The sequence below is a fragment of the Salmo trutta genome, chromosome 19 (assembly GCF_901001165.1).
Source record: "Salmo trutta chromosome 19, fSalTru1.1, whole genome shotgun sequence".
NCBI lineage: Eukaryota > Metazoa > Chordata > Actinopteri > Salmoniformes > Salmonidae > Salmo > Salmo trutta.
Genome location: NC_042975.1, coordinates 7,641,676 through 7,667,631, shown reverse-complemented (window position 1 = coordinate 7,667,631; position 25,956 = coordinate 7,641,676). Strand labels below are relative to the sequence as shown.

Genomic DNA, 25,956 nt, shown 5'->3' with positions numbered 1-25,956 from the left:
ATCTACACTCAAAACATCTACACCCAAAACATCTACACTCAACACATCTACACTCAACACATCTACACTCAACACATCTACACTCAACACATCTACACTCTACACATCTACACTCAACACATCTACACTCAACACATCTACATTCAACACATCTACACTCAACACATCTACATTCAACACATCTACACTCAACACATCTACACTCAACACATCTACACTCAACACATCTACATTCAACACATCTACACTCAACACATCTACATTCAACACATCTACACTCAACACATCTACATTCAACACATCTACACTCAACACATCTACATTCAACACATCTACATACAACACATCTACACTCAACACATCTACACTCAACACATCTACATACAACACATCTACACTCAACACATCTACATACAACACATCTACACTCAACACATCTACATACAACACATCTACACTCAACACATCTACATACAACACATCTACACTCAACACATCTACATACAACACATCTACATTCAACACATCTACACATCTACACTCAAATCCTGGTGGAGACAGACATAGATTAACAACCCTCCCGTGATGATAAAAAGGCTGCATCCATCTGCAGTGTAATAAAAATGGCAATATTGCAGCTTGGTCCATATTAAATAAGATATGCTTAAGTCTTTAATGACCCAGCAGCTCGTTAGACAGGCAGGCAGGCAGGCTCTCTCTCACTCTTTCTCATTCCCTGCCCACAGTATCTCTCTCTCTCTCTCTCTTTCTCTCTCTCTCTCTCTCTCTCTCCTTCTCATTCCCTGCCCACAGTATCTCTCTCTCTCTCTCTCTCTCTCTCTCTCTCTCTCTCTCTTTCTCATTCCCTGCACACAGTATCTCTCTCTCTCTCTCTCTCTATCTCTCTCTCTCTTTCTCATTCTCTGCCCACAGTATCTCTCTCTCTCTCTCTCTCTCTCTCTCATCAGAGAACAAACGTCTCTGGTTAATGCTACCTTCCATTTAAATAGACTACTTTGAAAAAGCACCTAACCATTACTACACCGAACAAAAATATAAACGGGAACATGTAAAGTGTTGGTCCCATGTTTCATGAGCTGAAATAAAAGATACTAGAAATGTTCCATATGCACAGAAAAGCTTATTTCTCTCAAATGTTGAGCACAGATAGCGAGAATTTATCTTATGCCAAGATAATCCATCCACCTGACAGGTGTGGCATATCAAGAAGCTGATTCAACAGCATGATCATTACACAGTTTTGTCACACAACACAATGCCACAGATGTCTCAAGTTTTGAGGGAGCGTGCAATTGGCATGCTGACTGCTGGAATGTCCACTAGAGATGTTGGCCATAAGTTGCCTCCAACATAGTTTTAGAGAATTTGGCAGTGCATCCAACCGGCCTCACAACCACATACCATGTGTATGGCGTCGTGTGGGCGAGCGGTTTGTTGTTGTCAACGTTGTGAACAGAGTGCCCCATGGTGAAGGTGGGTTTATGGACAACAAACACAATTGCATTTTATCGATTGCAATTTGAGTGCACAGAGATACCGTGACGAGATCCTGAGGCACATTGTCGTGCCATTTATCTGCCACCATCACCTCATGTTTTAGTATGATAATGCACAGCCCCATGTTGCAAGGATCTGTACACAATTCCTGGAAGCTGAAAATGTCCCAGTTCCCGCCAATATGCAGAACCTTCTCACAGCCATTGAAGAGGACTGGGACAACATTCCACAGGCCACAATCAACAGCCTGATCAACTCAATGTGAAGGAGATGTGTCTCACTGCATGAGGCAAATGGTGGTCACACCAGATACTGACTGGTTTTCTGATCCACACCCTTACTGTTTTTAAGGTATCTGTGACCAACAGATGAATTTCTGTGTTCCCTGTCATGTGAAATACATAGATTAGGGCCTAATGAATTCATTTCAATTGATTGATTTCCTTATATTAATCTTTGAAATAGTTGCATGGTGCGTTAATATTTTTGTTAATTATACATCATGTGACTCAGAGATATAAGGCAGTTCAGGACAACAACAATGAAATCTCTTTCTCTCATGCCTACATGATAAACCTGATGTCACCCATTCGGAAGCTCTGAAAGCCATGAATTATCATTCATTTTCACCCTTAATTCCGAGTATCGCAGAGTGTCTGGATACAGCCCTTAGCCGTGGTATATTGGCCATATAACATAAACCTCAGAGGTGCCTTATTGCTATTAATAAACAGGTTACCAAAGTAAATAGAAGTGTAAACAAGTAATTTTGCGTCATACACCTGCTACGTTGTCTGATATACAACGGCTTTCAGCCAATCAGCAACCAGGAGCCAAACTAGCAGGTTTATAATATGTCTACCAGCTGTAAACAGTCCCTCCTCTCAACAGGTATATTAAAGCTGACCTTTACCCCTCTTTTTCACCAAGTCCTCTACAGAGACATTGAAACTGCTTTCTTGACCCAGTTTTCATTGTTTATGTCCTGTACTTCTGAACTAAGTAAATTCTGACATCATTTATTTTTCTCTAATTTACAACTGTCCCCTGTCGCAAACTGTTGATGATGCCTCTCATTCCATCCCCATGAATCCAGGAGCAGGGAGCTTATCCACATGATGTACGCTAAGTGGAACCATTCCATCTAGGAAAGCCTCTCCTCGCCACACAGAATAGACCTTCATGCTGAGATGGCTTTAATGACTTTTTAATGGGTCTATTATGCTTTGGCTTTTAACGATGTACTTACAACGGCTCTAATCATTTTATTGGAATGATGAATGATTGAGAAAAGGGTAACATTAATTTAATTTACAGTTCAGTCTTCCGTTGTCTTTAGAGGCCTGCGTAGAGAAAAGGAGTGACAGAAGAGAGGAGAACAGGCAAGAGCGGACAGAGTTACACACTGGAAAGTAGACTTGCGTAATTTATGATGACTGCATTGTTGTTTTCCCTCATCACTAATTAGACCCTTTTGTGTAGTCTACTGATTTCTGTGTCCAAGAGACAACGCTGGATTAACAAGACAAGACACTGTCTGCATCCACTCCATATCATTCATCTCTCACAAAATGATTACTTGTGGGAACTGGCTGCTCTCAGGCAAGGGAGGGATGGATGCTACAGCTCCACTGCAGTAGTTCTGCTGTTGACCCATACACATATACATAAATGCATACAACACACCCATACATAACTATTTGGTGTCATTTTGAATGATGGCAGTCAGTTTTATTCTTGGCACTAAGTGCACACACACACACTAACACTGAGTGTACAAAACATTAGGAACACCTTCCTAATATTGAGTTGCATCCCTCTTTTGACCTCAGAACAGCCTCAATTCATCGGGGCATGGACTCTACAAGGTGTCGAAAGTGTTCCACAGGGATGCTGGTCCACGTTGACTCCAATGTTTCCCACAGTTGTGTGAAGTTGGCTGGATGTCCTTTGGGTGGTGGACCATTCTTGATTCACACAGGAAACTGTTGAGTGTGAAAACCCCAGCGGCGTTGCAGTTCTCGATACACTCCAACTGGTGCACCTGGAACCTACCACCATACCCTGTTCAAAGGCACTTAAATCTTTAGTCTTGCCCATTCACCCTCTGAATGGCACACATACACGATCCATGTCTCAGTTGTCTCCAGGCTTAAAAATCCTTCTTTAACCTGTCTCCTCCCCTTCATCTACACTGATTGAAGTGGATTTAACAAGTGACATCAATAAGGGATGATAGCCTTCACCTGGATTCACCTGGTCAGTCTACGTCATGGAAAGAGCAGGTGTTCCTAATGTTCTGTATACTCAGTGTGCTCACATGCAGATGCTCTCTGCAACAGCAAATTAGGTTGTTGTCTCATCATTAATGCAAAATGTATGACTGCTGCATCTGTAAAGATCATAGTTGAATACAAATAATATTTGATGTGGCCATAAGAAGTATGAGGTACGCCTACATTGACGAGTGTTTGTTTATGTACACAGACACCTGCTGTAAAGATAAAACGTGGCTATTGCCTTGGTAGTGTTCGCGAATGTTCAGTATAAATCAGTCATTAACCAGTCTGTCCTCTTCATGCTGCTCCATCCCATTCCTTCGCCTCAGGACAGCTGAACTAGCAAATCTCTTTAAATTGTACACGTTCTCATTTTCAGAGTTTCTGCTACTGTTTGTTTTCATGAACTACTATCCAATATCAAAGTATTTTTTTCTATGCTGTCCACACAGAAATAAAATACATTCCTGTGAGCTGATGAGCAAGGTAAGATAGGCACCGCATGAACAGTATAGCCTGTGTGGGGGGGACGGAGGAAAGGGGAAGGAGGGAGGAAGGGAGGGAGTAAGGGAGAGGGGGGAGGGAGGGATGGAGGGGGAGAGGGGGAGAGGGGGAGGGATGGAGGAAAGGGGAAGGAGGGAGGGAGTAAGGGAGAAGATGGGGGAGGGAGGGAGGGATGGAGCGGGGTGAGGGGAGAGGGACGGAGGAAAGGGGAAGGAGTGAGGGAGGGAGAGAGAAGGGGGAGGAAGGGGGAGGGAGGAAGGAAGGGGGGAGGATGTTAATCTCAGAGGAACAGCATGATGCTGCAGTACCTAATTGCCCGACAGAAAAAGCAACCCTGTCTATTATGGAAGGGGCTGAAATAATGCAAATAGGTAGAAAGGCTAGGAGATAAGACAAACGCCAGCTGTTCCCACCCTGCCTGCAGCACAGAGATATCTCTGAGAGGAGCATGGGAGGCCTGTTAAGGCCTGGCTGCTGGACCTTCGTGGAGAAGCCGTCATCTTCTGCCCACTGCTTGGCTCTGGGAATCACTAGGTTATTGCCCTCCAGGCGCTCAGCACTATGGGGGAATTGGTCCAGTGTTATAGTTACAACCGCATTAAGGTATTATTTATCAGCACATTAAAGAGAAGGTATGTCATGAGTAATCGGAGATTGACAGCCAATGAGGGTTTGGGATGATTTAGCAGGCAAGGGTATTAAATGAATGTCACGCCACCATCTACCACAGAGACGGTCTTTGCCAAGTTAGATATAGATTTCTGTAGAGTGCACCAGACTCTCAGCAAGTCCCTCAGGCAATGGACATGGACAGGCAGAGCTACAGTAGTAGCAGCTTACTTCAGCACTTACAACACAAGCTGTGAAATTATATATCTTCCTCCGGCAAGCAGCATAATGTTGAAGATGTAACAGCATCGAGGTGTCCAGTCAATATCTAACCTATGGAAACAATACAACGGTTTTCGTAGAGAATTCACCTCAAGTGCCTGTGTAAAAAAAGACACAGAAACAGACACAGAAACAGACACAGACACAGACACAGACACAGAAACAGACACAGACACAGACACAGAAACAGACACAGAAACAGACACAGACACAGACACAGAAACAGACACAGACACAGAAACAGACACAGAAACAGAAACAGACACAGAAACAGACACAGAAACAGACACAGACACAGACACAGAAACAGAAACAGACACAGAAACAGACACAGGCACAGACACAGAAACAGACACAGACACAGAAACAGACATAGAAACAGACACAGAAACAGACACAGAAACAGACACAGACACAGACACAGAAACAGACACAGACACAGAAACAGACACAGACACAGACATAGAAACAGACACAGACACAGGAACAGACACAGAAACAGACACAGAAACAGACACAGACACAGACACAGACACAGACACAGAAACAGAAATAGACATAGAAACAGACACAGAAACAGACACAGAAACAGACACAGACACAGACACAGACACAGAAACAGACACAGACACAGAAACAGAAACAGACATAGAAACAGACACAGAAACAGACACAGAAACAGACACAGACACAGAAACAGAAACAGACACAGAAACAGACACAGAAACAGACACAGAAACAGACACAGAAACAGACACAGACACAGACACAGAAACAGACACAGACACAGAAACAGACACAGAAACAGAAACAGACACAGAAACAGACACAGAAACAGACACAGACACAGACACAGAAACAGAAACAGACACAGAAACAGACACAGGCACAGACACAGAAACAGACACAGACACAGAAACAGACATAGAAACAGACACAGAAACAGACACAGAAACAGACACAGACACAGACACAGACACAGAAACAGACACAGACACAGAAACAGACACAGACACAGACATAGAAACAGACACAGACACAGGAACAGACACAGAAACAGACACAGAAACAGACACAGACACAGACACAGACACAGAAACAGAAATAGACATAGAAACAGACACAGAAACAGACACAGAAACAGACACAGACACAGACACAGACACAGAAACAGACACAGACACAGAAACAGACATAGAAACAGACACAGAAACAGACACAGAAACAGACACAGACACAGAAACAGAAACAGACACAGAAACAGACACAGAAACAGACACAGAAATAGAAACAGAAACAGACACAGAAACAGACACAGACACAGAAACAGACACAGAAACAGACACAGGCACAGAAACAGAAACAGACACAGAAACAGACACAGGAACAGACACAGAAACAGACACAGACACAGACACAGACACAGACACAGACACAGACACAGAAACAGAGAAACAGACACAGACACAGACACAGACACAGAAACAGACACTTGCTCGTTGCCCTCTGGTGGAGAAAGGCTTCTGTTGTGTTAACACAGTCAGAATACAAGTAGTGTCAGAGCACACAAGTCTGGTGTGTACTGGGTCTGTTTCATGTGGCCAAGGTCACAGTGTCTAAACTGCAAGGACAATAGTCTGACCTGTTCCAGTGGTTTAAGCGTTGCAGTGTAGGTAAACTGTTTAGAATTAAACAATTATAATCTAGGACCAAATACCTGATTGTGACTAACATTTTAAATGTTCCATATTATTTTGTGGCAAGTATTACTTTGTAGACTAACTGCATGTGAGTGGACTGCCAACTCACAATGTAAACTAGAAATCCTTTAGAAAACACTTGTCATGCAAACTGACAGATTTCCTGCCATTCTTGGTGCGAATAAAACGTAGAGAGTTGACCTTTTTTGGAAGGTAACACTGTCACAAACCTTCCAAGTTGTGAAATTGGACAGTTGGTAAACATCAATCAATCAAATGTATTTATAAAGCCCTTCTTTTTTTTCATTTTACATCAGCCGATGTCACAATCTGATGTACAGAAACCAAGCCTAAAACCCCCAAAACAGCAAGCAATGCTGTTTGCCCTTTCTATTGGATCCATGTTGGAACAGAGATGTTGAACTCAAAGCACCTAGACACTTTCCAAAGTCTTTTACCTGTACAGTAACGCTTACATCAACGTAATGTTCTTCTAATGCTCTCCTGTCTGGGTTCTGACCTCTACGTATCACAGACTGGGTTCTGACTTCAGTGAGAGATCCACAGACGTCGAACCCAGAGGACCACTCTTGTTCTCTATATTGACAAAGTCTGCAGTGACGGACCTGGATTGAAGCACAGCTTGTTCTCAATGTCGCTTCATTTTAAAATTAAATGTGTGTTAAGAGACTGATTAAAGTAGTCAAGCTACACAACATCGATCTCCAGAGATGGGGAGAGGGGAAAGAAGAGATGCAAATGAAAAGGACAGAGAGAAGAGGAGGAGACCGAGAGGAGAGGAAGAGAGTGAAAGAAGAGGAAGAGTGCGGGAGAAGAGGAAAAGAGACGGAGAAGATGAAGAGAGCTGTAGGAAAGGAGGAGAGCAAGAGAAGAGGAGGAGAGCGAGAGAAGAGGAGGAAAGCGAGAGAAGAGGAGGAGAGCGAGAGAAGAGGAGGAGAGCGAGAGAAGAGGAGGAAAGCGAGAGAAGAGGAGGAGAGCGAGAGAAGAGGAGGAAAGCGAGAGAAGAGGAGGAGAGCGAGAGAAGAGGAGGAGAGCGAGAGAAGAGGAGGAAAGCGAGAGAAGAGGAGGAGAGCGAGAGAAGAGGAGGAAAGCGAGAGAAGAGGAGGAGAGCGAGAGAAGAGGAGGAGAGCGAGAGAAGAGGAGGAAAGCGAGAGAAGAGGAGGAGAGCGAGAGAAGAGGAGGAGAGCGAGAGAAGAGGAGGAGAGCGAGAGAAAAGGAAGAGAGTGAGAGAAGAGGAAGAGAGACGGAGAGGGTGGGTGTGTGTAAAAATTATCATTTGATGTGCTGAAAATCATTGATGGCAGGCCCCTTGAAGTCTACTCAATTCCCCGACACTTAAGAGAGATGGCCAACAGCAGAATGCCAAGTGAGAGCGAAGATCATCATGAAAAGCTGAATCGCACTGATGGCCTCATTTGCATTGCCAGTTTATATATACAGTGAGGGAAAAAAGTATTTGATCCCCTGCTGATTTTGTACGTTTGCCCACTGACAAAGAAATGATCAGTCTATAATTTTAATGGTAGGTTTATTTGAACAGTTAGAGACAGAATAACAACAAAACAATCCAGAAAAACACATGTCAAAAATGTTATAAAATGATTAGCATTTTAATGAGGGAAATAAGTATTTGACCCCTCTGCAAAACATGACTTAGTACATGGTGGCGAAACCCTTGTTGGCAATCACAGAGGTCATACGTTTCTTGTAGTTGGCCACCAGGTTTGCACACATCTCAGGAGGGATTTGGTCCCACTCCTCTTTGCAGATCTTCTCCAAGTTATTAAGGTTTCGAGGCTGACGTTTGGCAACTCAAATCTTCAGCTCCCTCCACAGATTTTCTATGGGATTAAGGTCTGGAGACTGGCTAGGCCACTCCAGGACCTTAATGTGTTTCTTCTTGAGCCACTCCTTTGTTGCCTTGGCTGTGTGTTTTGGGTCATTGTCATGGTGGAATACCGATCCACGACCCATTTTCAATGCCCTGGCTGAAGGAAGGAGGTTCTCACCCAAGATTTGACAGTACATGGCCCCGTCCATTGTCTATCCTGTCCCCTTAGCAGAAAAACCCCCCCAAAGCATAATGTTTCCACCTCCATGTTTGACGGTGGGGATGGTGTTCTTGGGGTCATAGGTAGCCTTCCTCCTCCTCCTCCAAACACGGCAAGTTGAGTTGATGCCAAAGAGCTCCATTTTGGTCTCATCTGACCACAACACTTTCACCCAGTTGTCCTCTGAATCATTCAGATGTTCATTGGCAAACTTCAGACGGGCATGTATATGTGCTTTCTTGAGCAGGGGGACCTGGCGGGCGCTGCAGGAATTCAGTCCTTCACGACGTAGTGTGTTACCAATTGTTTTCTTGGTGACTATGGTCCCATCTGCCTTGAGATCATTGACAAGATCCTCCTGTGTAGTTCTGGGCTGATTCCTCACCGTTCTCATGATCATTGCAACTCCACGAGGTGAGATCTTGCATGGAGCCCCAGGCCGAGGCATGGAGCCCCAGACCGACAGTTCTTTTGTGTTTCTTCCATTTGCGAATAATCACACCAACTGTTGTCACCTTCTCACCAAGCTGCTTGGCGATGGTCTTGTAGCCCATTCCAGCCTTGTGTAGGTCTACAATCTTGTCCCTGACATCCTTGGAGAGCTCTTTGGTCTTGGCCATGGTGGAGAGTTTGGAATCTGATCGATTGATTGCTTCTGTGGACAGGTATATTTTATACAGGTAACAAACTGAGATTAGGAGCACTCCCTTTAAGAGTGTGCTCCTAATCTCAGCTCGTTACCTGTATAAAAGACACCTGGGAGCCAGAAATCTTTCTGATTGAGAGGGGGTCAAATACTTATTTCCCTCATTAAAATGCAAATCAATTTATAACATTTTTGACATGCGTTTTTCTGGATTTTTTTGTTATTCTGTCTCTCACTGTTCAAATAAACCTACCATCAAAGTTATAGACTGATCATTTCATTGTCAGTGGGCAAACATACAAAATAAGCAGGGGATCAAATACTTTTTTCTCTCACTGTAGTTGTAGTCGGAAGTTACATCCACCTTAGTCAAATACATTGAAACAATTTTTTTATCCATTCCTGACATTTATTCCTAGTAAAAATTCCCTGTCTTAGGTCAGTTATGATCACCACTTTATTTTAAGAATGTGAAATGTCATAATAATAGTAGAGAGTGATTTATTTCAGCTTTTATTTCTTTCAACACATTCCCAGTGGGTCAGAGGTTTACATACACTCAATTAGTATTTGGTAGCATTGCCTTTAAATTGTTTAACCTGGGTCAAACATTTTGGGTAGCATTCCACAAGCTTTCTAAAAAGTTGGGTGAATTTTGGCCCATTCCTCCTGACAGAGCTGGTGTAACTGAGTCAGGTTTGTAGGCCTCCTTGCTCGCACACGCTTTTTCAGTTCTGCCCACACATTTTCTATGGGATTGAGGTCAGGGCTTTGTGATGGCCATTCCAATATCTTTACTTTCTTGTCCTTAAGCCCTTTTGCCACAACTTTGGAAGTATGCTTGGGGTCATTGTCCATTTGGAAGACCCATTTGCGACCAAGCTTTAACTTCCTGACTGATGTCTTGAGATGTTGCTTCAATATATCCACATAATTTTCCTGCCTCATGATGCCATCTATTTTGTGAAGTGCACCAGTCCCTCCTGCAGCAAAGCACCCCCACAACATGATGCTGCCACCTCTGTGCTTCACGGTTGGGATGGTGTTCTTCGGCTTGCAAGCTTCCCCCTTTTTCCTCCAAACATAACGATGGTCATTATGCCCAAACATTCTATTGTTATTTCATCAGACCAGAGAACATTTCTCCAAAAATTATGACCTTTGTCCCCATGTGCAGTTGCAAACTGTAGTCTGGCTTTTTAATGGCGGTTTTGGAGCAGTGGCTTCTTCCTTGCTGGGCGGCCTTTCAGGTTATGTCGATATAGGACTCGTTTTACTGTGGATATAGATACTTTGTTCCTGTTTCCTCCAGCATCTTCACAAGGTCCTTTGCTGTTGTTCTGGGATTGATTTGCACTTTTCTCATCAAAGTACGTTCATCTCTAGGGGACAGAACGTGTCTCCTTCCTGAGCGGTATGATGGCTGCGTGGTCCCATGGTGTTTACACTTGCGTACTATTGTTTGTACAGAGGAACGTGGTACCTTCAGGAGTTTGAAAATTGCTCTCAAGGATGAACCAGACTTGTGGAGGTCCACAATTTTTTCTGAGGTCTTGGCTGATTTCTTTTGATTTGAAGAGGCACTGAGTTTGAAGGTAGGCCTTGAAATACATCCACAAGTACACTTCCAATTGACTCAAATTATGTCAATTAGCCTATCAGAAGCTTCTAAAGCCATGAAATCATTTTCTGCAATTTTCCAAGCTGTTTAAAGGCATAGTCAACTTAGTGTATGTAAACTTCTGACCCACTGGAATTGTGATACAGTGAATTATAAGTGAAATAATCTGTCTGTAAACAATTGTTGAAAAAATTACTTGTGTCATGCAGAAAGTAGATGTCCTAACCGACTTGCCAAAACTATAGTCTGTTAACAAGACATTTGTGGAGTGGTTGAAAAACGAGTTCTAATGACTCCAACCTAAGTGTATGTAAACTTCCGACTTCAAATGTACACTTCACAATAGAAGAACGAACATCAATTAGCTTTCTTGAAATATAAAAATGTATAGCAAACAATTAAAATAGTATTACAGCAGTGTACTGTAAGCACCAATTCTTCTAAGAGTTGCAGCTAACAATCTCCCTTACTGTTGTAGTCTTACAGGATAACTTGGACTGAAAACAACCTTACCATATTTCCTCCCCCAACTGAGACATCTGAAAATATAATCAAGCCGTGTCGCAATAACGTCAGGTAAAAAAACGCTCGTTAAATGGCTACGTTTAAGAGCTTTAACGTCCCGTAAATGTGCCATCTATATGCAAATCATAAAGTGACACAGATCATTCGCTTAGATAGGCTGCTTTGGGTATACTGCTAAAGCCGCTGACTTGGATACACTGCTAAAGACGCTGACTTGGGTACACTGCTAAAGACGCTGACTTCCTGTCTCAATCTGAAGAACTGAAATGGTAGCTAGAGATCCTGTAGCGTAACGTTCAAGCTTGAAGCTGTCAAAACAACGTCTCTGTTACTTAGTCACATCTCGACAAGCAAGTTTGAGCTGAACTCTAATCACTGTGGAAGTTGTGGACTGATGGCTAATTAATAATTAGTGCATATTGCATAATCAAGCAGCATTGACAAAGACATGTTGGTAATTATGAGTCAACGGTGACTAATTACAGTGCTATTAGCTTCACAAGACTGACAAAAGCCTCAGATAGATACACACTTGATCATTTAACGTGAAACTCGAGAATTCAAACGTGGCCAAACACAGACTGCCGCTTTCAAGGTTGCAAAGGACTGAGAATGGATTCAATGAAACCAAGAAAACACATGTCCAGTTTGGGCTTACAGAGAAAACAACCCAGTGACATCTAATGGCAGTAGTGATATCATGTACTTTTGGCTTAGCTAAGGTCATTGAGTGACCTCATAAATTGAGGTAGTTCAACTTTTGAGTCATTTTTTTTTGTTTTATACATTTCAATTTTTTTTAAAACCTTCAATCGCAACTGCAGCAGATCCTGAAAAAGAGGAAATGTTGACAGGAACCTATCACTCGTATACTGTACGAGTGAGCCATCATCACAAGTTCCTGGTATTGATGAAATGCCAATCACAGTCTCCTCGCCCACAGGGTTAAGATTATTGTGTAGAATAACGTGATCAACAACATCTCTACAAGTCATTTCCTGAAGTAATATGGTGGTAAAAGCAATTTCATATGAATCCCCTTCCTGACGGAATAACACTAACGGAAGAGCACCTCACACCATCTACAATAGCCTTACCCCCCATCTCTCTATTCTAGTCTTTATGCTCTAGGCATACTAACATTTTACTATTGGTTAAACCCCTGGGCAGAATTCAGTGATAATCATTGTGTATGAAAATGCCACTCTTTTAAATAGAGAGATCCAATGATATCAGATCTAACAATTTAAAAGATCTTAGTTTGTGTGTGTGATGTGCGAGTGATCATTTAGTTAATATGTAGACTGCTTATTAGATGCCCTGCTGTTCCAATGGGCTTTCTCTGACCTGGCACTGTAACATGACTTATCCTCCATCAAACTTCTATTATCATCTTGAGCTTGTTTTTTTGTTAGAAACTACGTTATCTTTCGCTAAAGTTCAAAATTAATATTTCATTATTTAACCTTTACAGTTCAAAGCACTGACTGTTGAGTTCTCTCAAAACCAATTAAACCTTTTGATATTTTCTTCTAACGCAGAAACGGTCAACTACAAAATGGATGAAAGAAACCACTTCAATGGAGTAGTCATCTGTAATTACTTGTGACACAGAACACTCTAAAAGCAAGGTCACTTTGTCCATATCAGCTGCTATCAATGGCAAAATATTCCGATTGTTTCATTTTATCAATAGAACTGGGGGGAAAAAGCCTGTCAGCATGTTTGGACCACCAGTATGATGTGTAAATTACATAGGAATATCTGGGTCTCTATCATAATATGTAAGGTAGGTCTACAAGTGAACTCACTTAATGCTTCCTACTTTCCAAATACAGATAGCCTATAGTACATTTAACTGAACATACAGTAACTGACACTTAACGGACACTTATCTTGTTTATATTTAACAAAGTGTAAAGGAATAATAACGTGGTCTAATGACATGCCATCCCGGTGTTTGGTAAAAACATGCCATAGCTGACTGGGTAGGCCATCAATCACTGCATCCTGGCTGTGTACACAGAGGCGTGGAGAACACCTTTTTCTCTATCTCAAATAGTGCTGCCATTTTAAATGTCTATATGTTCTCATGATCACAGAAGGTAATCTAGAGCCACATACCATACTGGATCATTTTAGTAATTCAGGGGCAAATTGGAAATGACATAATGACTGGGCAATAAAGCCATAGGATATAATTTGGATAACTTACAGTAGACTAGTTTACAGTAGACTAGTTTACAGTAGACTAGTTTACAGTAGACTAGTTCAGAGTAGACTAGTTTACAGTAGACTAGTTTAGAGTAGACTAGTTTACAGTAGACTAGTTTACAGTAGACTAGTTTACAGTAGACTAGTTCAGAGTAGACTAGTTTACAGTAGACTAGTTTAGAGTAGACTAGTTTACAGTAGACTAGTTTACAGTAGACTAGTTTACAGTAGACTAGCTCACAGTAGACTAGCTCACAGTAGACTAGTTTACAGTAGACTAGTTCACAGTAGACTAGTTTAGAGTAGACTAGTTTACAGTAGACTAGTTTACAGTAGACTAGTTCAGAGTAGACTAGTTTACAGTAGACTAGTTTAGAGTAGACTAGTTTACAGTAGACTAGTTTACAGTAGACTAGTTCACAGTAGACTAGTTTACAGTAGACTAGTTTACAGTAGACTAGTTTACAGTAGACTAGTTCACAGTAGACTAGTTTACAGTAGACTAGTTCACAGTAGACTAGTTTACAGTAGACTAGTTTACAGTAGACTAGTTCAGAGTAGACTAGTTTCCAGTAGACTAGTTTACAGTGGACTAGTTCAGAGTAGACTAGTTTACAGTAGACTAGTTTACAGTAGACTAGTTTACAGTAGACTAGTTCAGAGTAGACTAGTTTACAGTAGACTAGTTTACAGTGGACTAGTTCAGAGTAGACTAGTTTACAGTAGACTAGTTCAGAGTAGACTAGTTTACAGTAGACTAGTTCACAGTAGACTAGTTCACAGTAGACTAGTTTACAGTAGACTAGTTCACAGTAGACTAGTTCACAGTAGACTAGTTCAGAGTAGACTAGTTTACAGTAGACTAGTTTACAGTAGACTAGTTTACAGTAGACTAGTTCAGAGTAGACTAGTTTACAGTAGACTAGTTCACTGTAGACTAGTTCACAGTAGACTAGTTCACAGTAGAATAGTTCACAGTAGACTAGTTTACAGTAGACTAGTTCAGAGTAGACTAGTTTACAGTAGACTAGTTCAGAGTAGACTAGTTTACAGTAGACTAGTTCAGAGTAGACTAGTTCAGAGTAGACTAGTTTACAGTAGACTAGTTCAGAGTAGACTAGTTTACAGTAGACTAGTTTACAGTAGACTAATTTACAGTAGACTAGTTCAGAGTAGACTAGTTTACAGTAGACTAGTTCACAGTAGACTAGTTCAGAGTAGACTAGTTCAGAGTAGACTAGTTTACAGTAGACTAGTTTACAGTAGACTAGTTCACAGTAGACTAGTTTACAGTAGACTAGTTCAGAGTAGACTAGTTTACAGTAGACTAGTTTACAGTAGACTAGTTCACAGTAGACTAGTTTACAGTAGACTAGTTCAGAGTAGACTAGTTTATAGTAGACTAGTTTACAGTAGACTAGTTCACAGTAGACTAGTTCACAGTAGACTAGTTTACAGTAGACTAGTTTACAGTAGACTAGTTCAGAGTAGACTAGTTTACAGTAGACTAGTTTACAGTAGACTAGTTCACAGTAGACTAGTTTACAGTAGACTAGTTCACAGTAGACTAGTTCAGAGTAGACTAGTTTACAGTAGACTAGTTCACAGTAGTCTAGTTCACAGTAGACTAGTTCAGAGTAGACTAGTTTACAGTAGACTAGTTTACAGTAGACTAGTTCACAGTAGACTAGTTCAGAGTAGACTAGTTTACAGTAGACTAGTTCACAGTAGACTAGTTCACAGTAGACTAGTTCAGAGTGGACTAGTTCCCAGTAGAATAGTTCACAGTAGACTAGTTTACAGTAGACTAGTTCAGAGTGGACTAGTTCACAGTAGACTAGTTTACAGTAGACTAGTTCACAGTAGACTAGTTTACAGTAGACTAGTTCACAGTAGACTAGTTCACAGTAGACTAGTTCACAGTAGACTAGTTTACAGTAGACTAGTTTACAGTAGACTAGTTCACAGTAGACTAGTTTACAGTAGACTAGTTTACAGTAGACTAGTTTACAGTAGACTAGTTCACAGTAGACTAGTTTACAGTAGACTAGTTCACAGTAGACTAGTTCACAGTAGACTAGTTCAGAGTGGACTAGTTCCCAGTAGAATAGTTCACAGTAGAATAGTTCACAGTAGACTAGTTCACAGTAGACTAGTTCACAGTAGACTAGTTCAGAGTGGACTAGTTCACAGTAGACTAGTTTACAGTAGACTAGTTTACAGTAGACTAGTTCACAGTAGACTAGTTCACAGTAGACTAGTTCACAGTAGACTAGTTTACAGTAGACTAGTTTACAGTAGTCTAGTTTACAGTAGACTAGTTCACAGTAGACTAGTTCACAGTAGACTAGTTTACAGTAGACTAGTTCACAGTAGACTAGTTCACAGTAGACTAGTTTACAGTAGACTAGCTCACAGTAGACTAGTTTACAGTAGACTAGTTCACAGTAGACTAGTTTACAGTAGACTAGTTCACAGTAGACTAGTTCACAGTAGACTAGTTTACAGTAGACTAGTTTACAGTAGACTAGTTTACAGTAGACTAGTTCACAGTAGACTAGTTTACAGTAGACTAGTTCACAGTAGACTAGTTTACAGTAGACTAGTTCACAGTAGACTAGTTTACAGTAGACTAGTTCACAGTAGACTAGTTCACAGTAGACTAGTTCACAGTAGACTAGTTCAGAGTGGACTAGTTAGCCTTCCCTGTAGCTCAGTTGGTAGAGCATGGTGTTTGCAACACCAGGGTTGTGGGTTCGATTCCCACGGGGGGCCTGCACAGAAAAAAAATGTATGATATGTATGAAATGTATGCATTCACTACTGTAAGTTGCTCTGGATAAGAGCGTCTGCTAAATGACTAAAATGTAGTTCCCAGTAGAATAGTTCACAGTAGACTAGTTTACAGTACACTAGTTCAGAGTGGACTAGTTTACAGTAGACTAGTTTACAGTAGACTTTTTTAAAGTAGAATAGTTCACAGTAGACTAGTTTACAGTAGACTAGTTCACAGTAGACTAGTTCACAGTAGACTAGTTCAGAGTGGACTAGTTTACAGTAGACTAGTTTACAGTAGACTAGTTCACAGTAGACTAGTTCACAGTAGACTAGTTCATAGTAGACTAGTTCAGAGTGGACTAGTTTACAGTAGACTTTTTTAAAGTAGAATAGTTCACAGTAGACTAGTTCAGAGTAGACTAGTTTACAGTAGACTAGTTCACAGTAGACTAGTTCACAGTAGACTAGTTCAGAGTGGACTAGTTCCCAGTAGAATAGTTCACAGTAGACTAGTTTACAGTAGACTAGTTCAGAGTGGACTAGTTCACAGTAGACTAGTTTACAGTAGACTAGTTCACAGTAGACTAGTTTACAGTAGACTAGTTCACAGTAGACTAGTTCACAGTAGACTAGTTTACAGTAGACTAGTTTACAGTAGACTAGTTTACAGTAGACTAGTTCACAGTAGACTAGTTTACAGTAGACTAGTTTACAGTAGACTAGTTTACAGTAGACTAGTTCACAGTAGACTAGTTTACAGTAGACTAGTTCACAGTAGACTAGTTCACAGTAGACTAGTTCAGAGTGGACTAGTTCCCAGTAGAATAGTTCACAGTAGAATAGTTCACAGTAGACTAGTTCACAGTAGACTAGTTCACAGTAGACTAGTTCAGAGTGGACTAGTTCACAGTAGACTAGTTTACAGTAGACTAGTTTACAGTAGACTAGTTCACAGTAGACTAGTTCACAGTAGACTAGTTCACAGTAGACTAGTTTACAGTAGACTAGTTTACAGTAGTCTAGTTTACAGTAGACTAGTTCACAGTAGACTAGTTCACAGTAGACTAGTTTACAGTAGACTAGTTCACAGTAGACTAGTTCACAGTAGACTAGTTTACAGTAGACTAGCTCACAGTAGACTAGTTTACAGTAGACTAGTTCACAGTAGACTAGTTACAGTAGACTAGTTCACAGTAGACTAGTTTACAGTAGACTAGTTTACAGTAGACTAGTTTACAGTAGACTAGTTCACAGTAGACTAGTTTACAGTAGACTAGTTCACAGTAGACTAGTTTACAGTAGACTAGTTCACAGTAGACTAGTTTACAGTAGACTAGTTCACAGTAGACTAGTTCACAGTAGACTAGTTCACAGTAGACTAGTTCAGAGTGGACTAGTTAGCCTTCCCTGTAGCTCAGTTGGTAGAGCATGGTGTTTGCAACACCAGGGTTGTGGGTTCGATTCCCACGGGGGGCCTGCACAGAAAAAAATGTATGATATGTATGAAATGTATGCATTCACTACTGTAAGTTGCTCTGGATAAGAGCGTCTGCTAAATGACTAAAATGTAGTTCCCAGTAGAATAGTTCACAGTAGACTAGTTTACAGTACACTAGTTCAGAGTGGACTAGTTTACAGTAGACTAGTTTACAGTAGACTTTTTTAAAGTAGAATAGTTCACAGTAGACTAGTTTACAGTAGACTAGTTCACAGTAGACTAGTTCACAGTAGACTAGTTCACAGTAGACTAGTTCAGAGTGGACTAGTTTACAGTAGACTAGTTTACAGTAGACTAGTTCACAGTAGACTAGTTCACAGTAGACTAGTTCATAGTAGACTAGTTCAGAGTGGACTAGTTTACAGTAGACTTTTTTAAAGTAGAATAGTTCACAGTAGACTAGTTTACAGTAGACTAGTTCACAGTAGACTAGTTCACAGTAGACTAGTTCACAGTAGAAAATAGAATAATGGAGTTTCAGTTTCATTGGGCCAAGTCGTGTCTTATTACAATGAATCTACCCAACTATACAATCAGAGATGATTTCAGCCCACCTCCTTTCTCTCATTTCAGGACGTATTTCTCTGAAGTGGTTTATAAAGACCAGATATCTGTCTCCACCTGCTTAGTCCCATTTTAAAAAGCCACTGTCAATTTCAATAAGTAATAACATGTAACCTTATTCAATCTGCCCTGGAATGAATTCATCAAGATGCATTCAAGTCCCCCTTTTGTCCCAAAAGGTTAGTAGGAGCTTCCTCTTGCTTTATGCCAAGCATTAAATTAATTAAATTGGATTTAAAAAATCTTAAATCCATATCAAATGAATATAAATCAACATGTAGCCCATAAATATTAAAGAGTTCGTTCTGGATATTGAGTTGAGCTGTCTCTCAACCCTTTCCACCACTGGCTACTCGGCAGTAATCTTTGGGATACAAAAAAAACTGAGCAGATATTCTTGGAATTGACGTCGGCTGCCATGGGCTGAACTCACATCCACATTAGTGTAGTCTCTCCATACTGTAAATTGATGCACCACTATAAGTAACAAGACCGGAGAGTTGAGTTTATTCACCATCTCATTATTTCATCACAGAGATCCAAGTAAAGGCCATTATATTTCCCTCCAACAGTGATGGAGAAGGTAATATCCCAGATAGCATCTCTCAGGATTGCATGTTCTCTATATGTAAATGTTGTTCCGCGCACAGCTGAAGAAGTTTTACTTGATGTGTTCTCTCCTGGTAAGGGCACTGATAGAGACAGGTAGGATACCAGTTGAGGCGGTGTGATAATGCTGAAGATGCACAGGTGTGAAACAGCACCGAACAGTAGAATGTAGAATGGATGGGCTAACGCACATTGGGGTCTGGCAACTTGAATTATTCAAAGTTTGTGTGTGTGTGTGTGTGTGTGTGTGTGTGTGTGTGTGTGTGTGTGTGTGTGTGTGTGTGTGTGTGTGTGTGTGTGTGTGTGTGTGTGTGTGTGTGTGTGTGTGTGTCTGTGTGTGTGTGAAATCAAATCAATTGTTATTGGTCACGTACACATGGTTAGCAGATGTTATTGCGAGTGTAGTAAAATGCTTGTGCTTCTAGTTCCGACAGTGCAGTAATATCTAACAAGTAATCTAACAATTCCACAACAACGACCTAATACACACACATCTAAGTAAAGGAATGGAATAAGAATATGTACATATAAATATATGGATGAGCAATGACAGAACGGCATAGGCAAGATGCAATAGACAATATAAAATATAGTATATACATATGAGATGAGTAATGCAAGATATGTAAACATTATTAAAGTTGCATTATTAAAGTGACTAGTGATCCATTTATTAAAGTGGCCAATGATTTCAAGTCTGTATGTAGGCAGCAGCCTCTCTGTGTTAGTGACGGCTGTTTAACAGTTTGATGGCCTTGAGATAGAAGATATTTTTCAGTCTCTCGGTCCCAGTTTTGATGCACCTGTACTGACCTCGCCTTCTGGATGGTAGCGGGGTGAACAGGCAGTGTGTGTGTGTGTGTGTGTGTGTGTGTGTGGTCTGCAAATAAAGAAATACATAAACATACACTAGTGAATGACAGAATACAATCTCCAATTTCCATCTCTTATAAACAATATGCATGGCTATAACATGACTACGATTACTTAATACTATACAGGGCCATGCAGAGCAATACAACGTGACTGTGACTGCACTCATTTGAAATCAAAGGGGTGCCACTGCAAGTGTACTACAAAGCAGAGCACCATCATCTCCAGTACATGGCTACAACTGCACAATGAACTTTTCACCTCTAAACAGTGAAATTCAACGTAATACCCATATAATGATGTACCATACACCTATGCAGTTACAGGGCATATAAACGATGCAGTGGGGGACATTATATCCTATGCCCTACATACTCAACTGGTGGACAGGTCAGGCTTCGACCCCTGCTATCATATACACACAAGAGGTGGAAGAATGCATAGAATTACAGGAAATGATCTTTAAATACAGGAGGGAGAAAAAAAACGGGAAAACACAACGATGATTGGAACTTTCTGTCATTTGACTACTGCTCTCGAGCTGATTTTCTTCTCTGAGCTCGAGATCGACCAGCATGCTTTGCGCCACTACACCGATGGGCGGGGCTACAGCTCTGATGGAAATGATTAACTGAGACACGCACTTTAAGGCTAGTGCGAGGAGCGGGAACAGGCTGAGTTGGACTGGGCTGACGTATTGGAGGCCTGGTGCGTGGTGCTGGTACTGGATATACCGGGCCGTGGAGATGCGCATTGGCGGTCAAGATCGCACCTCCTGCACAACCCGTCCTGGCTGGATGGAACTAGTAGCCCTGTACGAGCGGAGTGCTGGTACAGGGCGAACTGGGCTGTGCAGGGGCCTGATGGTAGCCGTGCGTAGAGCGGGCGTAGGGTAGCCTGGACCTAGGAGGTGCACCGGTGGCCAGATGCGCTGCACAGGCATCCTCCTACCAGCTGGATGCCCACTCTAGCACGGCATTTGCGAGGGGCTGGGATCACTCGCACCAGACTGTGCGTGCGTATGGGCAAGATCGTGCGTACTTCAGCATACCTAGGCGCTCTCCACTCCATACGTCCTTCCCAAAAAGCACGGAGAGCTGGCTTAGGGCTCACCCTTGGCCCAGCCAAACTACCCGTGTGCCCCCCCCAAAAAAATGATTGGGGTTGCCTCTCCGGCTTTCTCGCCAGCCGTGTGCCCCGGTAGCGTTCCCGGTCTCCACCCGACTTCCTCCATGGGCCCTCTCCGGCCAGAATCTGCTCCCATGTCCAAAACTCCCGATAGTCCACATTAGTGTTCCGTTGCTCCTTACCCCGCTGCTTGGTCCTTGGTTGGTGGGAGATTCTGTCACATTCTTCTTCGTCAGATGATAAAGAAAAATCATTGTCGGTCCAAAACGCAGCAGGGTTATGTGCACTCATCTTCTTTTACTGAATTGGCAAAGAAGGAAAAACCAAAATAAACACGTACACAAAACACAATTATGAATAACAGGCCGGTAAGGCATTAAGGCTATACCTAGCACAATCTCCCACAAACTACCAACACAAACACATACCTATATATAGGACTCTCAATCAGAGGCAACTAGGAAACACCTGCCTCCAATTGAGAGTCCAACACCCAATGACCTAAACAAAGAAATACTAAAACTAGAATGAACATAGAAATACAAAACATATAACATAACCCAAAACCCGGAAATAATAAATCAAACACCCTTCTAAACAACCAACCACCCCGAACCACATAAAACAAATACCCCCTGCCACGTCCTGACCAAACTACAATACAAATAACCCCTATTACTGGCCAGGACGTGACATACCTAAGGATTGGAGATCAATGAAATGGGGTACAGTCTACTCAGTACCGAAGTGCTTTTTTCCCCAAAGTCCTCAGTTATCAGATTTTTGTCAAATTAACAGATTATTGTCTTTAGTTGAATTCATATAACAACATTCCAACCTCGTTAAGCATGAAATATTCCATTATTGAATGATTCCACTATTTGTATTAATTTGCATCACTTTCAATTAGATACTTTTATTTTGAACGTGAACTGCACATTCCACTACTGTGGCTAATCCTTATTGTGGTTAGCTTCACATAGGTAGGTCTGAACATTATTAACCAAATAAGACCTGTTTTATAAAGTAGGGTTATTTTAGATGATGACACCTAGCTAGATAGTTTGCTAGCTAACTATAGCAACTGAAACAGATGTTGTTTTGCTATGTTTATGGGGAAGAACATTGTTTGCGTCCCTCAGCTAGCTAGCTTTTTATATGACCAGCACTGTCCCAGACTAGAGCGTGTCTACGCTCCTGCGTCAGCGGCAGGTACGCGAGACAAAACTTTACCAGCATCATAATATACGTATCAGCGAATCACTGTGAAATACGAGTGATCAATGTGTATATAACTAAGTAAAAAAATGTATGAACGTGTTAAATTATTATGTGACGCGCAGTCGTATTCAGGTCCTGATTGGTCAACAAGCTTATTTGACGTGTTTCTTTTGTGACGTGCAAAGAACCAAACGGCGTTCCATAGGAACGGCTACGGGCCAGAAGGTTGAGGGTTTAAGCTACACTCCCTGCCTGTTTCATTACAGTATAATAGGCATGCTCCCAATTGATCTCCACTCTTCTCTTTTATTTTACATGACATCATGCCCACACACTGAATCAGCCACATATTACAGGAGTGGTGCTAAATTACAGGCACTGCACAGTTTGACCTTTCAAGATAAAAAGAAACATTAAGGATGAGCCTCTGTACTTAATCAACCCTGTGATTATCAAGCACATTTTTCTTGCAGAAGATCATTTATGGTTATGTCCTCTTTCCAGTATGCTGTTCATAAGACTGCCAGCACTTTAAAGAGCAAATTATATGAATCATGCCCATTGGTATGTCAGACATCACTTTTGAAACTTACAGTAAAAGTCTACTTTTTGTTCTCTGTTAACGGCTTCTGTAAAGTCTGAGCCCTTTGGAAAGCTGAAAGAGACAACCTAATGGACTTTATTGGCCTTTAATTCACATAGGTGTCTGTCCGGAAATAAGTGAGCACAAGCCTGACTATGATGGTTTATGCATCATTTGTAGCTACTGACAGCAGACTTGAAAGAGGAGGAAAGTAGAGCCCATAATCCGGGCATGTCAGGCTCAAAGAGGACATTTCCTAAGTCTTAAGAGATGATAGGGGGGGAAGTCAAAGGTTGTGTTATGTGAGACAAGTGTTAAACCCTATTGGTGCTATTCATCAGTACTACTGGAGGGGTTCCGGATACAGCAGTACTACTGGAGGGGATCCGGATACAGCAGTATTACTGGAGGGGATCCGGATACAGCAGTATTACTGGAGGGGGTCCGGATACAGCAGTACTACTGGAGCGGATCCGGATACAGCAGTACTACTGGAGGGGATCCGGATACAGCAGTACTACTGGAGGGGATCCGGATACAGCAGTACTACTGGAGGGATCCGGATACAGCAGTACTACTGGAGGGGATCCGGATACAGCAGTACTACTGGAGGGATCCGGATACAGCAGTACTACTGGAGGGGATCCGTATGCAGCAGTACTACTGGAGGGGATCCATATATAGCACATGCATCATGCACACTTGCAGTAGTTTTACCTCTGTTAGAACAAGACTGTCACATTTGGGGATAACATTGTGCAATCTAGAGTTTTCTTTAGAGGGGAGGAGACCGGAGAATACAGAATAAATAATTATGCACTTCACAAACACCTTTTCATCAGAATACTGGAGGTTGTGGGGTCAGTATTGCTGTTGCTTCATTAATACTAACAAAATGTAGTTATGTAACGTTAATCTCACGTCACAGTAACTGATCCATGAGCATTTCTATAACATTGAAAACGCATGGTCACAACACATGAGTGCGTCATGGAAGAAGTTGTCACAAAAAGATGACTCTTTCCATCGAAGGTCTGCTAATGGCTAATGTGTCAAAATGAAACATCCCACTAACATCACAATAGGAAGTACCTTCAACACCAAAAGCTGTTGCTTAGGACACTCATTGAGCCACAAGCCGTCTCTCACTAGCTACCTTCTTTAAACAAACAGCTACTATGCTCTTTAGTGTGGCTGAAGCAGGAACAGGTGGGTCAAATGCAAGCCAACAATCCCTGGAATCCTCTGTACATCTCAGACACAGGTCACATCAGTTACGTCCGATTCACTGGTCCTCCGCTTGGACCACTAATGTCACTTAGTAAAACAAACATGCCTAACGAGGCGAACAATTGGATTGCCACTTACCATTTGATTTTATTTAGTGACTTCTCTTTTCCGCTGACGCTGGCAAAGACCACAGACCCTTGTTCCCGAGGCCTGCCTGCTCCAGGGGTATAAAATGGGGGGAGAATCTGTTCTGCCTCAACCAACTTTTCCTTCAGCATTTCTGCTACTCTTCTACAGAGCGTCTTCACCACCACCTCCACAGGTAAGAGCCGGGGGTCTCTGTGTTTCACTGGAGGGTTGGGAACGACAGCTGGGTTAGGGTGGCAGATCTTGGTGATGTAGATGTCACTAGAATCTGAAAACAACCTCGGAACTTTTACTGTTTTTGTTGAACAAATGTATTTCGGTCAGTAACAACTGTATTTTACTTCATCTAGGGAGCTATTCCTTTGTGAGTGCTTATGGAAATAGTCATTTTGTTGATGTAAGGCTATGGTTTCTTTAAGAACATGCTGAATGACAACAGAATATGGGTCGTGTCGTCAGCATTACATAGAAGGAGTAATGTCACTCCTAGAAGAAGAATAGAGATGTTTCTCATACACTGCATGAAGTGTTAACATACGTGTTTCATTTTCATTCCCTCCTCCAGCCCATCATCAACATGGCCCTCTGGCTCCAAGCTGTGTCTCTGCTGGTGCTGCTGGCCCTCTACCCTGGGGCAGACGCTGCAGCTGCCCAACACCTGTGTGGCTCTCACCTGGTGGACGCCCTCTATCTGGTGTGTGGAGAGAAAGGATTCTTTTACAATCCAAAGAGAGATGTGGATCCCCTAACAGGTAAGACAACTCTAGCACTGTCTGAATTCAAAGACTTCATATCTGCTCAACAACTCAACTTGATCTAAGACCACAGTCTACTTTCCTGTATTTGTGTGTGTGTGTTACCTTGAGGTAGCAGAGTGTGTGTGTGTGTGTGTGTATGTGTCGAAATGGCATTTAGAAAACGCATGGTCACTTAGAAGAAACTACAAATATGAAACTGAATGTGAAGGCAATGATGAAACACAGAAAAGGACAGTAGTCCATACAATATACTGCTTGATGTTATGAGGTAGTACTCACTCAATGTGTTTTTCTCCTCTTGCAGGGTTTCTCTTTCCAAAATCGGCCCAGGAAGTTGCCGAGTACCCCTTCAAAGACCAGATGGACATGATGGTAAAGAGAGGCATCGTAGAGCAGTGCTGTCACAAGCCCTGCAACATCTTTGACCTGCAGAACTACTGTAACTGAGGCCTGTCGCACCGCTTATCCTGCTCTTCTCTCTGCCACTCTCCAATGCTCAGAGGCATCATCCCCATCTCAAAGATCTGCTTCAAGTGCAGACAAGAAATGGCATCGACATGTTTTATTTTTCCTAGAAAATAAAGTTATATGAAATGA

General features: G+C 41.8%; 1 protein-coding gene across 1 annotated transcript; it reads left to right on the top strand.

Annotated features, from left to right (window-relative positions):
* The first annotated feature begins 24,703 nt into the window (after positions 1-24,703).
* LOC115153684 (insulin) lies at positions 24,704-25,956 on the top strand. Its single transcript, XM_029699293.1, has 3 exons — positions 24,704-24,776; positions 25,167-25,353; positions 25,664-25,956. Exons 2-3 carry the CDS (start codon positions 25,179-25,181, stop codon positions 25,804-25,806), a joined length of 318 nt encoding a protein of 105 aa, XP_029555153.1. The 5' UTR covers positions 24,704-24,776; positions 25,167-25,178; the 3' UTR covers positions 25,807-25,956.